Consider the following 16,072-nt stretch of genomic DNA (forward strand, 5'->3'; position numbering starts at 1 on the left):
TATGGGATGCTCTCTCATCTCTAGTCTCTTACGGTCAAATTTGGATACCCAAACTCATTCTGGATAGCCCCTTCCTCCATTGAGTTGCATGGAACAATTCAGGATGGCAGGGGTGCTGAGTGTGTGAGGGGCCATGGCAGTCTGGCACACCCTGTGGTGTGCAGAGAGAAGAGCAAATCACCCCACTAAAATATCATCAATGCTACAGAGCTCCCTATGTCCACTCACTGTGGGCCAAAATCTCTCACCGCTCCTTACTTTTGGAAGTGCCACTGAGCTAGAAGTAATGTTCCTGAGGAGTGTTTCCTCTCTGGTCATTTGATGATCTAGAATTAAATTCTCATAGCAAGTGCTCTGGGAAGCTAGCACAAGAACAAAATTGTTTAGGATTGACAGAAAAAAAACAAGAGGGAATGTTATACGCATCCTTTGTTTTTTGTTGTGCTGAATGCAGGTATTGCATTTATAGAGCTAGGTAAAATCTGTGGGTCAGTTCTGATGCACTGGGCATATTATGATTATAGTACTCTGCGTAAATGTTTACCGCTCTCGAACATTGGTGTTGTTTTTTCCTCTGGACTTGTTTCACCACTTAGTTAAACATCTGTGAAGTCCCAGTAGGATTTTTGTTTCCTGTTACAGGCAGACCTGCATAGGAGGGCTCTCAAACCACCTACTTAAACCCTGTTTCCAACTCAAGAGGTGGCAGATTGAATCTCTACTCCTACTCATTGTGCAACATCTCCTAACATCAGGGTCAATTCCCATGCTGTCATTCTAACCCACAATTCCTTTTGTCCCTTTCTGCAGGCCTGTGCATATGTCCATCCACATGTGGCCTACACAATTCTGGGTCTAGCATGGAGAGCAAGGTGGGAAAGAGGAACCACAGTGTGGTCATAGCGATCATTTTGCTGGGACTTTCTGACCAGGGAGAGCTGCAGTGGCTCATTTTTGTGGTTTTTTCCCTGGTCTATGGTGTCGCTGTGCTGGGAAACCTCACTATAATCACACTGGCCTCCTTGGACTCTCAACTGCACACCCCTATGTACTTCTTCCTCAGCAACCTGGCCTTCTTGAACATCTGCTATGTCTCTATTGTCATCCCAAAAATGCTGACTAACATCATAACAGGGAGAAAGAGCATCTCCTACGAGCTGTGTGAAACTCAGGCATTTGTCACTCTGTTCCTGGGCTCTGCTGAATGCTTCATCCTCACAACGATGGCTTTTGACCGCTATGTAGCCATATGCAACCCCCTGCGCTACAATACTATCATGAACAGGAGAGTGTGCATCAACCTGGCAACAGCTTCATGGACAACTGGCTTCCTGGCAACAGCCATTCCTTCACCTTTCTTGTGGCCAGTGCTGTGTGGCCCCAATGTCATCAATCATTTCTTCTGTGAAACCCCAGCCCTGATCAAGTTATCCTGTGCAGACACCTCCAGCACAGAGAAAATGATGGTTATAGGGGGTTTCTTCACCCTCATGTTCCCTCTCTTCCTTGTCCTGGTGTCTTACATTGGCATCATCCAGGCTATACTGAAGATTGGCTCTGCTGTGGGGCGCCAGAAAGCCTTCTCCACATGCTCCTCTCACATGACTGTGGTGACCATATTCTATGGGACGGGGATGTTCATGTACATGCAGCCCCAGGCACAGCACTCCCCAGACAAGGACAAGGTGATTTCTGTCTTCTACGCTGTTCTCAACCCCATGCTGAATCCCCTTATCTACAGTCTGCGCAACAGGGAGGTGAAGGGAGCCCTGGGCAGAGTGCTACAAAGGTACAAGGCCTTTGGAAGAATATAGCCTTCCCTTCCATATCCATGCAATGCGGTGTCATGTAAAGGGCGTTTAGACACACACAGTATTGTTTGGCCATTTCCAGCTGCCTATAAGCAGGCCAGGGGGAGTCATGAAAGGGCAGATAGCACCTCACAGTGAACTGCCAAAGTCTGTGTGATAACCATGGAAGTCAGTTAAAGAAGTTGACCCCAGCAGGGATCTTGCCCCTTCACTACATGTGAAATTTATCTGTCACAATGATCTGTGCTTAGTCTGTGACCAGAAGTCACTGTTTATGGGGCTGTAAAGGTTTAGTTTTACAAGGACACACTGCTCTAGCATAGTAGAGGTCACATGGACAAAAAGGAAAGGAAGAGGAGCACCCCTGTCCATACGGGAATGGAAATGGGCCAAACAGTCAGCTTGAAGGAGCTTTTATCCAGTCTGCAATGAAGATGCAGCCTTGTTTTGCCAGACTGACAAAAGTACTGAGCAGCATGCACGGATACTTTCTTCCACTCGGGGCAGAGCATTGGCTGCTGATGAATAGATGGACCGGACGGAGCCAGTGAGACTGCAGAAATCATGAGGGGCTGAGGAAAATGCTCAGAAATGCTCAAAAGACATTTTTTTTTATTCTTGGAGCCATTACTGTTAAATGTACGTCTTTCTCACATTCCTAAAATGAAATAAAGTTTTGGCCATCTTGATAGTGCATCCAATGCATGTTGTTTTTGCACCTGAGTTAATGTGTTTAGCTTGAGTTAAAAGCAGTTTGCAGAGCTATACTGCCAGGAGCAGTGAGGAGACAGCAGAATTGCAGAAGAAATAAAAGTTTTATTAGTGGGACATTAAGGCCATTTATTTGGGGGTGGAAAAAAGGACAGCGGTTTGGTAACACCTGTGAAATGAAGAGTTGGGAAGGAACCAAGTGGATTATAATGAGCCATGAAGTCAAGTGACTTCCTCACTGCTGCCTGAATAGAAATGATGCTGCCACTCCCAGGCAGTTTCTTTAAACTTTGGGTAGGCCAGCAATGAAAGAAAAGTGCAAGTGCACCCCCACCCCACTCATCTGCCCCTGCACTCATGTCCTGGTCCTGTACAGATATAGCTGCCTGCTCTGGAGTCCCTGTTATGTGGGCCACACCCCACAGCTGAAGGGGTCCAGCTGCCAGGGCTATGGGACCAGGGCCAGGGCGCACAGCCCCCTGCCCCCAGCAGTGCCCGAGCCCCAGCTGCTGTCTGTGGGAGGTGGTGGTTGCTCTGGATGGAGTGGAGCGCGGAGCCGGGTTGCCTTGCCCCCACTCTCCCTTCCCCACAGGCGGCACGGCTGGAGCGGAGGCTGTGGTGGGGAGGCGGATGCAGACTGCCCGCTGAAGACTCAGGGCTTCGCACCATGCTGCCCTCCCACTAAAGCATCTGGCACTCAGTTGGACGAACCTGGCACTGGTGGGTGGGGAGGCTCAGTCCAATGCCAGGAGCCCTACTCCAGCCGCAGCACCATGGCAAGGTGCCCCCTGCCTGCTCAGCAGCAGTGGCAGTGTGGACTCATGCCCCCCATTGCTGCCAGGCAGGCAGGGGGTGCATCAACATGGTGGCGCAGCCGGCAGGGGGATCCATGCAGTGGCACTGAGCCTCCTTGCTCCGCTCTGCCCTCAAGATCGCCTGGGGGGAGGGCAACAGGGCACCAAGCCCACAGGAGGGAGCCCACATCTACCCCCACCCCACGCACAAATATGGGAGGCATGTGCCCCCTTCCATACCCTGCTGGGTGTGCGCGCAACAGTGGGGAGCTGGCCGCACCACTGCCCCCCCAGACAAGCCAACTGTGGCTCCATCCCGCTCCCTGACCTGGCCCCGCAACCTCACATTGCTGGCCTGGCTGGGTGATGTCCCCAGTCCCTGTCCTACTCTGCCCGCTCCCTCCTTCCCGCCCTCCCTCACTGGGGGCCTCAGTCTGCCCTCCCCTCCCCTGCATAGGCTTACCTGGAGGGAGCTTCTCTCCCTACTGCCTAGCTGCCATGTGCATCTGTGTACACGCACATGTACATGGTGCCCTCTGCTTCTGGTCACCCTCCTCCTACTCCCCGCAACCCCAATTGCCCCTTGCAGGCTGGAAATCTGTCATCCTGCAAAGGGAAACCCGCTGTTTCCCGCATTTTCTTTTTCTCCTGTAAAGGGGAAAATCCATGTGTTTTTCCTTAAAATGGGAAAATCTGCATTTTTCCACATTTTTCCATGGCAATCAGAAAACCCAGATCCCTGACTTTAACAAGCTGCAGGCAGCAATCTTTCCTTTTTTTTTAACAGCATGTCACATGGGTCACAGCAGTGTGCTGATTGGGCCACAGGTGGCCCATGGGCCATGGGTGGAGAACCACTGCTCTAGAGCAGGGGTGGGCAAAATGCGGCCCGCGGGCTGGATGTGGCCTGCCAGGCCGTTCTATCCAGCTTGCGGGGACCCTAAAAAATTTAGAAAATTAATATTTATTTGCCCCTGGCTGCCTGTCATGCGGCCCTAGATGGCTTGCCAAAACTCAGTAAGTGGCCCTCCGCCCAAAATAATTGCCCGTCCCTGATCTAGAGTCAAGCCACAACTGCCTAGCTCCCTGTCATACATTCATAGACGTTAAGGCCAGAAGGGACTTCAGTAGGTCGTTGAGTCTGACCCCCTGCCCTCGGCAGGAAAGAGCGCTGGGTTCAGATGACCCCAGCCTGGTACATAACTATCCTCCTCTTAAAGACCCCTAGGGTAGGGGAGAGCACCATCTCCCATGGGAGCCAATTTCAGATTGTGGCAACCCTTATGGTGCAGAAGGTCTTTTCAATGTCCAACCTAAATCTGCTGTCTGTCAATTTGTGTCCCTTGATCCTAGTTACTCCAGGGGGTGCCCTAGGAAATAGAGCATGCTCATACCCTTATCTTGCTTACACTGCATTAAATGGCAAATGGTATAGAGACGAGACCCTATTGCATTTGCACTTGAGTAAAAGTAAAAACTAGCAGAAAGATCAGGTGGTCTAAATTCCATACTATATTCTCCTAGCAAAAATATGAACATTGCAGTCTACATGAAACCATGCTATACAGCGATAACCTTTAACTTGTTGTTAATTTCAGTGTCCTTTTAACAACTTGTGTTTTAAAAGTAATTATTGTCCATGGGCTACTTTGAAAAATATCTTAAATGTAAAAATGTATGTGAAGACAGCCTCTCTTCACCCAAGGTTGAAAGTTGATATTCTTTTTCAAAATCTCAATAAATTTAGGTAAAGGAAGAATCAGTGCCTCCACTCCTGTAGGCTTGGATCTTGCCTGGTAACAGGCCTGAATGGGCCCTATTAAACAGATTTTGTTTTTAAGACTTACAACATATGTGCCAGGTAAGAAGCATTGGAAATGCAGCTCCAGCAAAGCTAGGATTGTACATTCCAGTCTCATACAGAACCTGGGAATCCGGGTCTCCCCCAGGTCGAGCCCTGACAAGGTTGTAATCCCCCACATTGGCCTGGCCTTTGCTTTATATCTCTTGGTATAACCCTAGGTAGTGCAGTGCTCAACTTGCCTCTCTTGCCAAGTGACTGTTTCCTGTTGCTTGCTGTTCCTCTCACTTCACCGCGCCGTGCAATTCAGTGGCATGCGCCAATTTGGGAACACGGTGTTGGGACCCTTTGCTTTTACATGAACGGTTCTAACAAGCCTGCATTCAGGCCAGGGCAGGAAAAGAACGTTTGCAGAAACTGGCTGCAAACCCTTTCCCCATGTTTCATTTTTAAAAGGACAAGTAGGTAGAAATCTGCCAATCCCTTTCTCTTGCTGGCAGTTTCCAGAATGCTGGCAAAATACACCGCAAGGAAGAAGCCTCCTAAGAGGGCTTCTTTGCTGAGGAACAGGTTTGGTTTTTCATTTGTTTTCTTATTATTTAAATTTTCTGTATTCCAAGCCAAATTAGCCAAAACAAATTCCAAATCCGAGAGTCAGTCCAGAACCATAAGTGGCCCTACCACCGGCAACCATCCTCCACCCCCATCTGGGGCTTCAGGTGTTCCCAAAACCTTTGGCAGGCATCCTACTTGCAGGCCTGAGCTCGGAGGCTTACACACCCCCACCCACATACCCCATCCCCACCACACATACACACCCACTCCCCGCATGTTCACCCCCTACCCCCCAAACACAATATAAAAGAGGAAGACTGTATTTTAAGCTGTTATGCAATTGCCTCAATATACACTACACAAATGTGCATAAACCAGGAAAATAAATATTTATTGAAATAAAATTAAAATATGTTATAGTAGATCTTTGATTTTTAGCATATGATTTGTGGGGCCAGGTTTCTGGTTCCAAAATATCACTACCTTTCCCCTCCTCCCTTCTGCTCCATCCCCGTGCCTCCCAGGAGGAGTACTTGTGGGGTAAGGGGGGAGGCAGGGTAGAAACTTGTGGTGACAAAGGTCAGGGGCTAGGGGTGGGACTTTCGGTCCCAAGATCCTGACCGGGCTGGGGTGCCTGTCAAGGGACAGAGCTACCCTTGTGGCCCTTGACAGCTCACCAAGACTCGTTAAGTGGCCCTCCAGGCAAACTAATTGTCTACCCCTTCGTTAGGACTTCCCCCTTGGCTTGTTAACAGAGGACCCACAGCTTCCTTGGTCTTACTTTTATGGCCAATATACTTCTAGAATTTCTTCCTGGTGTCTTGAACCTCCCTCCCCAGATAGAGCTCATTTCTTTACCTCTGCCTTCCCCATCTTTGTCCCTGCAAGTTCTTGCTATTTCCTGATACACTTCCTTGGTGTCCTGCCCATTCTTCCCTTGCCTGAATGCTTTCCCTCTGCATTTGAGACATCCTAAAAGCTCCTTGTGCAGCCACATTAGTCCCTTGACATTCTTGTGCTCCCATTGTTGGGAGGCTTCCAGTGCTCTGGCCGTTAGAAGCTCCCAGCTCTCCTGGGTGCTTTTTACCATTCAGCCTGTCTCCCTATGGCACCTTGGCTATTAACTCCTCGAGTTGGGGGAAATCTTCCTTTTTGAACTCTACCAGCCTAGTTGTGCTGACCTTGTCCTTTCCCTCCTCTCAGGACCTGAAATTCTATCAAAAGCGTCAGGGACGCTTGGAAGGGCTCCCCTTCCCTGCACTTCCCCCCTTCCTTGTGCTCACCCCTGGGGTCAGACCCCGACTGCCAAGTGGTGTTACGCCTCAGCTCTGTATTCTTGGGCAACCCTGGCACAGGATGCAGTCTGTCTGACTCACAAAGGACTCACCCCCCTCCCTCCCCTCCTCTACCTAAACAAAACTGATTAAGATGCAGTGAGAGACGCACCTAAAACTCTCCAGATAAGGGTGATAAGAGTGAAACAACTGCCCTAGGTCTCATTTACATCCGAGATGGAACCAGATGACCATACATTTACATGAGAGATGGAAAACAGAAAGCCTGAAGCAGAGACTGCAGTGAATTCTGGGACCAGAGAAGCAGGAGAGCGCTGCATGATGGGGAATCTGTGCTTCCAATGTTAATCAACCCATGTTCACACACACCCAGCTCAGCATTTATCAGACCAGTTCTAATCTGGATTTGCTAAGGACTTTTCCCCCCCCCAGACACACACACACAGCTCTAAGTTTAATAGGCATCTCGGGCCGTACATTCCCTGGTCCCACTATGGGAGGCCTATTTAAACTTGATTGACTAAAACTCGGTTGCCGGGTTAGGGAATGCTGAGGCAAGAGACCGAGTCAGAGGGGGTATGGGCAACATTTGAACAATGGTTAAGGGTTCATCACAGCATCCAGCCTGCTGGAGCCCTAATCCCAGGTGTTGTCGTATCTTTCCCGAGACGACTGGTGGGAGTCCTCTCCACAAAAGGTTATGAGCACCCCAATAATTGCTTTAAGTCTGTTAAAAGACTATAGTAAGATCTGGAAAAGTCATGCTAAGCTGAGGCTTGCGCACAACAAGTAAAAATCCCAAATCCTGATGCTGCAAGCTATCTATTGTTCCTGAAGAAGCCATGAGATATCCCATCAGTATATCTGCCATCCATAGGAATCTCAAGCTGGCTCCCAAGTATTTGGGTTACTCCCTAATCTTAAGAGTTTCCTGATTATCAATCAGTTTCCTGAGATGGTCCAAACCAGATAACCCCTTGTCAATAGAAAAGACAATGATTTACACTACTGAGGGTGCTTCGAAGCAGCTGAACTGAGGGTATAAAAATCTGTAAGTGTGTGTGCTTAAAAAAAAAAAAGAAGAAAAAGAAAGAAAAAGAAGAAGCAGGAGGAAAGAGGGAGAAAAGGAAAGAAGAAGAAAACTCCTGTGCTGACACCATCCCCTGTCATTCTTGGGACGCTGGAAGAACAGATCATCTCTCTCTTCAAGGACTGTGCTACGGACTGTGCCTGTCAGCTTTGCAGCCTGCGTACCGTGGACTAGGTGAGATTCCCAGCGTTCTCTCTCGTCTGTCTAGGCATAAACTTCTGAACCTGAACTGTATTAGTTAAGCTTGAGCTAAGTTTCCCCAAATACTTAGTGAAACCAGGGTAGTATTGTCATTGTTTGTGTTTGTTTTTCTTTTGCATGTCTATTACTACTAGTACTATTATATATTTCATATGCTTAGCAATAAATAACTTTTATAGTCAAACTGGTAGTAATTGGGTATATTTTTCCTTCTCTGCTTCTCTTTCCTCCCGTGCTCTGCAGCAACGCTTCTTTTACCTATGCTAAAGATCCCTGTGAAGCCTAGATTATTGTGGGGTTTGCTCACCAAGAGGCCAAAGATTGGGACGTGCTGAGTTTGAAACACATAAGGGGATCAGCTTGTACAGGCTGATTGACCCAGTTTGACTCAGACGTGCCCTTATGAACTGAATGCTGGCCCATGAGGGTGTCAGCTGGACACCCAGCCGGATTCAGAGGGATTCTGTTTACCTGTGTGCTTGTGTTTGACTGCATTTTATTGTTGCTCTTATGAACTGATTCTTGGCATATGAGGGTGTCAGCCTGTCCATGCTGATCAGCCCGGCCAGGTCAGGCGTGTCACGTTAATGTGTGTGTGTTTGTGTGTATGACTGATTTGGTGACTGGAGGAACCCAGTCCCATTGAGATTGAGTCCTGCAAGATAGCTCCACTGGGGGTGAGGGCTTGCAGAAGGGAGAAATACAGCTCCATATAGTAACACAAGCAGCACATTGACAGAATCACCAAAACCCTAGAAACTATCCCTAATAAATGAGCACACCCCAAAGTAATGGGCAAATTTGGTAACAGTGGGTCCTTCCAGGGTAAGAGGTGGTGGCAGATAATGTTGGAGAAAAACCTCCCTGCCTGCTGACCCTGGCTAGGAGGGAGCTCCAGGCAGGACAGGGCCTGGATTCCTTCTCTTGCTTGCAGCTGATGCACCTAAGGCCGAGTGCCAGCTGTGGGCTGCCTTCATGCCAATGGCTACAGGAGCTCCCTCTGTAGACCACAAGTACACTGCAGCCACCACTGATAGGCCTCTTGCAATGTCATGGAGCAAGGTAGACATTTCAGTGGTGGCCTGGACCAACACCTGCTGCGTGGCCTGGCCTGTGCGTGGTTGTGGCTGGCTGGATGTCTGAAGTGGATTAACTAGAACCATTTCCCTTTAAGCATTGCTTGGAGCTCACCAGGTCAGAGGAGTGTCCCTAGGCAGCTCCCTGATGTGTGGGTAGGCTGGAATTGCAGTTACTTAACTATGGCTTCCCTGGCCAAAGGGCAATGGAATTGGCTGTGGCATTACTTGCGTTAGTGCTGCTTCTGAATGGGCTACGGTGCACAGCAGTGTGTGCAGAGCTTGCAGCTGAGGGCAGAGCCTGCCTGGAAAGACTATGTCCCTGGATGAATTGCTGGGTACTTTCAGTGAGCTCTGGGCCTGCTGCCTGGCAGTAACTGCAGAGCTGTCCCTCTGCCTTCCTTGGCTGCATTTGTGAAGTGCCTGTGGAGGTCTGCAACATTAATGGGGTTGACTGGTGAAGCACGGCTGGCAACTGGGCACTCCCCACCCTCCAGTCTTCAACCTGCTCCCCGTAGGCGGAGCTGCTGGGGGTGGGGGGGAGCGTGCTGAGGTACCCCACATAGGGGCAGGGAGGTGCCAAAGTGTCCTGGTGGCCAATGTAGCAGGTTGCCTTATAAACTGTCATGGCAGCTCCTTGCATGCTCTGGGAGCTGCCTGTCCTTGTTTGCCTTGTTTAGTGGTGGGTGAGTGTGTATATGTGAGTTCCTGGGGACAACTCTTTTTCAGTGATGTGGTGACCTTTCTGCGGGTGTTGACCTGCCTTTGGGCACTGTCTCAGCTGCCCTCTGAGCCGCGAACTGGGGATGCACAAGCCAGCCATCACCCTCTACTGGGTGAAACAGGGTCTTGAAAGCACAGATTCACTTCGACAAGACAAATTATCTATGGCCACATCCTGAAAGCAGCAATGTCAGTAAACTAAAGTTAGTGATTGTTTTGATGCATTGGTGTGTCTTAATGGCTTCTTAACAAGGCCCAGGGCAACTCATTTAAAAGGCAAATAATTAATGCTGAGGAAACAGATGAGCCTCTTAGGTGACACTGATCCCAGGTGGAAGGAAAAGGATAACAAACACAGAGTAAGTTTCCAAGTGAATTAACTTTTGGTTCAATTTTGTTTGTAATGATGTAAGCCTCGCTTTTGTGCTCTCCATGCAAAGTTTCATTGAAATTGGGGGTGGGAAGAAACGTGTCCTATGCATCCTTTGGCTTTGCCCACATTATCCACAACAGGAAAGTTAACTACTCATGTTGTCTCCGGGGAGTGAGACAGGAGATGGAAGAACTGTGCATCTTTCATCTTGAGATCAGAAAAAAAAGATTTGAAGCTTAATGGCAATCAACAGTGGGTGAAGTTTTGTTCTCTTTAAGAAATGGTGTCTCTTCACATGGGTGGGGAATGGACCATCACAATTTAGCTCAGGTCTCTGTCAGGCAGAGCAGATTTGCTGCACCTGCTGAAAATGCCCTCAGCCTTCCAGTCATTTCAGAAGCTGTTTGTGCTCTGTGCAGCTGATCAGAAGCCTTCTTTGGCCTTAGGAGATCCCATGTACGAGACAGAACTGAACATGTCTACACAGTACACGAAATGTGCAGTAAAGTAATTATACTGTGCATTAGCATATCATGGTAAAAGCCATGTGAATGGGCCAATGTGCAGTACAATTAGTCTATTGTGCATTAGCATCACTTTAAACACGTTAGCCATTGCTAGTGCGCAGTAGTGTCAGTTACTACACATTGAGTTAGTACCTGTTATTACAGGAATTATACTTCATGCACTGCAACCACAGTGCATCAATGCATATCTAGATGTATCCATTGTGTAGCAAGGTGCTAGCTGTCCAGCAGAGTCAACATTGTTGCCAAGTACACATGGGAGGAAAATTCCAGGCCTGTGTGAAGACAGTGACAAAACTCACCTTGACTTCAGGACAGCAAAGATTTCATTAATAACCCTATCACCATAACAGCAGGGCACATTTCCATCTTTAATGGCATTAAGCTCATAAGAGACCTGGGAGGCAGCCAGCCTTCTACTGTAGTGGTGGGGTCCTGAGGCAGAAGTACATCATCTCGTGGTCACTGTTGTGACAGCTGAAAATTACGTCTGTGTGATAAAGGTGCTTGCTGAAGGCTCTCTGAAGATTAGACCAAGTGTTTTTCTGTCATTTGTTCAGATATTAAGCTATATGTTGGTGCTAAGAGCCTAATTAAAGTCTAAGATGTAGTATGAGGCCTAGTAAATTTAGCAAAGCCTTATACAAGTAGTGATGGTAGGCTCTGTGGCGTAGTTAAAATTAACCTTATCAGAAGAATGCAAGGCTTGTACCACTATGGGTCAGTCTAAGGAGAGTTGAAGTAAAAAGAATCTGAATGGCTGTAAGTTATCAGCACAGCTCAGAAGTTATAAATTGGCTGGCACATCCGGAAATCATTGAGAAGGAAGAAACAGCTCTGTGAAAGGAACTACTAATTAGCTGTTGACCTGGATCAGTGGGCCTGTGGATCTCAAGGAGCCCAAGGACTGAATACCAAGGTCCTTCCCAGCACCTCTCAGACAGTGCTGATTGGGGACACCTGACTTCGCTGAGCTTTGTGGAAAGAGAAACTTGTACATCAGGAATCAGAGGGGACTGCCAATAAGTTGCCAACGTGAATTATTATCATCTGTCATTATCTGTCTTATTATACTACGCGTAGTCGTGTTTTTGTGAAGTCAATAAACCTTTCTTACCTTTCTACCCCAGACCATACTCTCAATCCCAAACCCTCCACAGGCGGCTGGGACAATTGTTGCCCAAGTTGCCATTCACTATTACCTTTCCCACCAATTCTTCCCAGCTGCTCACAGACAGGGAAGTATAGGTGGGGAATGTAGTAGTGGATAGCCACTTGGGCAGCAGTGACCACAAGAGGATTGAGTTCAGTATCCTGAGGAAAGGAAGGATGGGGAGCAGTAGAATAAGGACCCTGGACATCAGAAAAGCAGACTTTGACTCACTCAGGGAAGTCATGGGCAGGATCCCCTGGGAACCCTGACTAAGGGGAGGCCAGGAGAGCTGGCTGTACTTGAAAGAAGCCTTACTGAGAGTGCAGAAACAAACCACCCTGATGCACAGGAAGACTAGCAAGTATGGCAGAAGACCAGCTTGACTTAGCAGGGAACTCTTTAGTAAACTAAATCACAAAAAGGAAGCTTATAAGAAGTGGAAACCTGGTCAAATAACTAGGGAAGAATATAAGAGTATTGCTCAGGCCTGCAGGGATGAAGTCTGGAAGGCCAAAGTGCAATTGGAGTTGCAGATTGCAAGGGATGTGAAGGGTAACAAGAAGGGTTTCTACAAGTATGTCGGTAGCAAGAGGAGGATCGGGGAAGTGTGGATCCCTTACTGAATGGGGCAGGAAACCTTGTGGCAGAGGATGCAGAAAAGGCTAAAGTGCTCAATACCTTTTTTGCCGCAGTCTTCACAGGCAAGGTCAGCATCCAGACTATCACACTGGGCAGCGCAGTTCAGTCTGGGGAGGAGGTGAAAAGCCCTCAGTGGTGAAAGAACAGGTTGGGGACTACTTAGAAAAGCTGGATATGCACAAGTCCATGGAGCCAGATGGGATGCACCCAAGGGTGCTGAGGGAGTTGGCTGATGTGATTGCAGAGCCGCTGGCAATCATCTTTGAAAACTCATAGTGATACAGAGGCATCCCAGATGACTAGAAGATAGCAAACATAGTGTCCATATTTAAGAATGGGAAAAAGGAGGATCCAGGGTGGTACAGACCAGTCAGCCTCACCTCGATCCCTGGAAAAATCATGGAACAGATCCTTAAGGAATCCATTTCTAAGCAGTTGAAGGAGAAGAAGGTGATTAGGAACAGTCAGCATGGATTCACCGGGGCAAGTCATGCCTGACCAACCTGATTGCTTTCTATGATGAGATGACTGGCTCGGTGGATGCAAGGAGACCAGTGGATGTGGTGTACCTTGATTTTAGTAAGGCTCTTAATATGGTCTTCCCCAGCATTCTCAGAGGCAAGCTAAGGAAGTATGGGCTGGATGAATGGACTGTAAGGTGGATAGAAAACTGGCTGTAGCATTGGGCTCAGAGAGTAGTAATCAATGGCTCGATGTCTGCTTGGCAGCTGGTATCAAGTGGAGTGCCCCAGGGATTGGTCCTGGGGCTGTTTTTGTTCAATGTCTTCATCAATGACCTGGATGATGGCATAGAGCACACCCTCTGCAAGTCTGAAAATTATGCCAAGCTCGGGGAAGTAGTAGATACACTGGAGGGTGGGGCTAGGATTCAGAGTGACTTAGACTAATTGGAGGATTGGGCCAAAAGGAATCTCATGAGGTTCAACAAGGACAAATGCAAAGTCCTGCACTTAGGATGGAAGAACCGCACGTACTGGTACAGGCTGGGGGCAGATTGGCTGGGCAGCAGCTCTGCAGAAAAGGACCTAGTGGTTACAGTGGACAATAAGCTGAATATGAGCCAGCAGTGTGTCCTTGTTGCCAAGAAGGCTAACAGCATACTGGGCTACATTGGTAGGTGTGCTGCCAGTAGGTCAACGGAAGTGATTATTCCCCTCTATTCACCATCAGTGAGGCCACCATCTGGAGTACTGTGTTCAGTTTTGGGCCCTCACTACAGAAAGGATGTGGACAAATTGGAGAGAGTCCAGCAGAGGGTAACAAAAAGGGTGAGGGGGCTGGGGCACATGACTTATGAGGAAAGACTGAGTGACCTGGACTTATTTTGTCTAGAAAGGAGAAGACTGAGAGGGGACTTAATAGCGGCCTTCAATTACCTGAAGTGGGGTTTGAAAGAGGGTGGATGAATGGACTGTAAGGTGTTCCCTGTCCTCAGTGGTGTCAGTTGACAGAACAAGAAGCAACCATCTTAAGTTGCAGCAAGGGAAGTTTAAGTTAGATATTAGGAAGAATTTTCTGACTAGGAGAGTAGTAAAACACTGGAACAGGCTACCTAGAGAGGTGGTGCAATCTCCAACCTTGGGGGTTTTCAAAACCCGGCTAGACAAACCTTTGGCTGGGATGATCTAGCTGGGGATGGGCAGGGGGTTGGATTAGATGATGGAACCTGGCTCCACAGGGGGCAGAGATCAGCAGGTGGGCAGCGGCACCAAGAAGACCCCCGGCACAGATCTCTGCTCCCTGAAGAGCCGAGTTGCACGGCAGGGACCAGCAGGGTTGCTCACCGCTCTGCGCTGCTTCCTTGCCCCGTGACCTGGCATGACAGGGATCAGAGATTCACTCCAGGGTCTCCTTGTCTCCATGAAGTCCAGTGGCCCTCCCCATCCCCCAGACAAGCCACTCATGGCCCTGTCCTGCTTCTCCCTGGGGCGCTGCAGGCCTTGGCCCAAACCCCGCCTGGCTGAGCAGTAGAGCTGTGCAAAGCTTGCAGCCCGTTCAAAACAGATTCGGAGGAGTTTCAGCAGAGCCAATCTCCAAAAGAAATTTGGCTGAAACGAAACAGGACAGTGATCTGAAACACCAAAATGAATCATCAGGGGAGGACAGCAGGGAATTGGGGATGTGCTGTTTTCCAGAGCACCCCAGGGAATATCTAGGAATAATGGGTGCAAACTAGTGGAGAGTAGATTTAGGTTAGACATTAGGAAGAAATTTTTTACAATAAGGGTGGCCAGAGTCTGGAATGGGCTTCCAAGAGAGGTGGTGCTGTCACCTAACTTGGAGGTCTTCAAGAGGAGGCTTGACAATCACCTGGCTGGGGTCATCTGACCTCGCTCCTCTTTCCTGCCAGGGACAGGGGGTCAGACATGATGATCCATTGGGTCCCTTCTGACTCTATAATCTATGAATCTATGAATCAATGTCCTCTGAAACGGTCGAATCTCAAACCGAGTCAAAACACAGCCGTTCCACACAGCTCTAGTTAAGAATAGACCACAGTGTGAACATGAGCCGGCAGTGCAACACTGTAGCCAGCAGGTCTAACAATGCCCTGGCATGCATCAATCGATTCATCTGCAGCAAAACCAAAAAAGTGATTCTCCCACTCTAGTTGGCACTGGTGAGGCTGCAGGTGGAGTACTGCATCCAGTTTTGGGCTCCTCAATTCAAAAAGGATGTGGAGAAGCTTGAGAGAGTCCAAAGGAGAGCCACGTGCATGATCAGAGGTCAGGAAAACAGACTTTACGACGACAGGCTGAGAGCCATGGGACTCTTTAGCCTGGAAAAGTGCAGGCTCAGGGGCGATCTGATGGCCACCTATAAATTTATCAGGGGTGCTCACCAGGATCTGGGGGAACGATTGTTCACCAGAGCGCCCCAAGGGATGACAAGATCAAACAGTTATAAACTCCAGCAAGACCGTTTCAGGCTGGACATAAGGAAGAATTTCTTCACTGTCTGAGCCCCCAAGGTCTGGAATAGCCTGCCACTGGAGGTGGTTCATGCACCTACATTGAACGTCTTCAAGAGAAATTTGGATGCTCATCTTGCTGGGATCCTATGACCCCAGCTGACTTCCTGCCCTTCAGGCGGGGGGCTGGACTCCATGATCTTTCAAGGTGCCTTCCAGCCCTAATGTCTATGAAACCACCAAGCAGGGGGTCGGACTTGAAGATCTACAAGGTCCCTTCTGACCCTACTTCTATGATTCTATGATTTTATGAAACCTATGCAATCTATGAAACTCAGTGTGCAGATGAGATGGGATTGTGGGCTGCGGGGAGGGATGTTGAAATTGGATT

At 48.6% G+C, this 16,072-nt stretch overlaps 1 protein-coding gene across 1 annotated transcript; it reads left to right on the forward strand.

The window, feature by feature from the left end:
- Positions 1–681: 681 nt before the first annotated feature.
- LOC132249386 (olfactory receptor 2B6-like) lies at positions 682–2,507 on the forward strand. Its single transcript, XM_059724417.1, has one exon. The coding sequence runs from the start codon at positions 861–863 to the stop codon at positions 1,812–1,814; it is 954 nt and encodes a 317-aa protein (XP_059580400.1). The 5' UTR covers positions 682–860; the 3' UTR covers positions 1,815–2,507.
- The last annotated feature ends 13,565 nt before the right edge of the window (positions 2,508–16,072 follow it).

This window comes from Alligator mississippiensis, chromosome 3 (assembly GCF_030867095.1).
Source record: "Alligator mississippiensis isolate rAllMis1 chromosome 3, rAllMis1, whole genome shotgun sequence".
In the NCBI taxonomy this organism is placed as follows: Eukaryota; Metazoa; Chordata; order Crocodylia; family Alligatoridae; genus Alligator; species Alligator mississippiensis.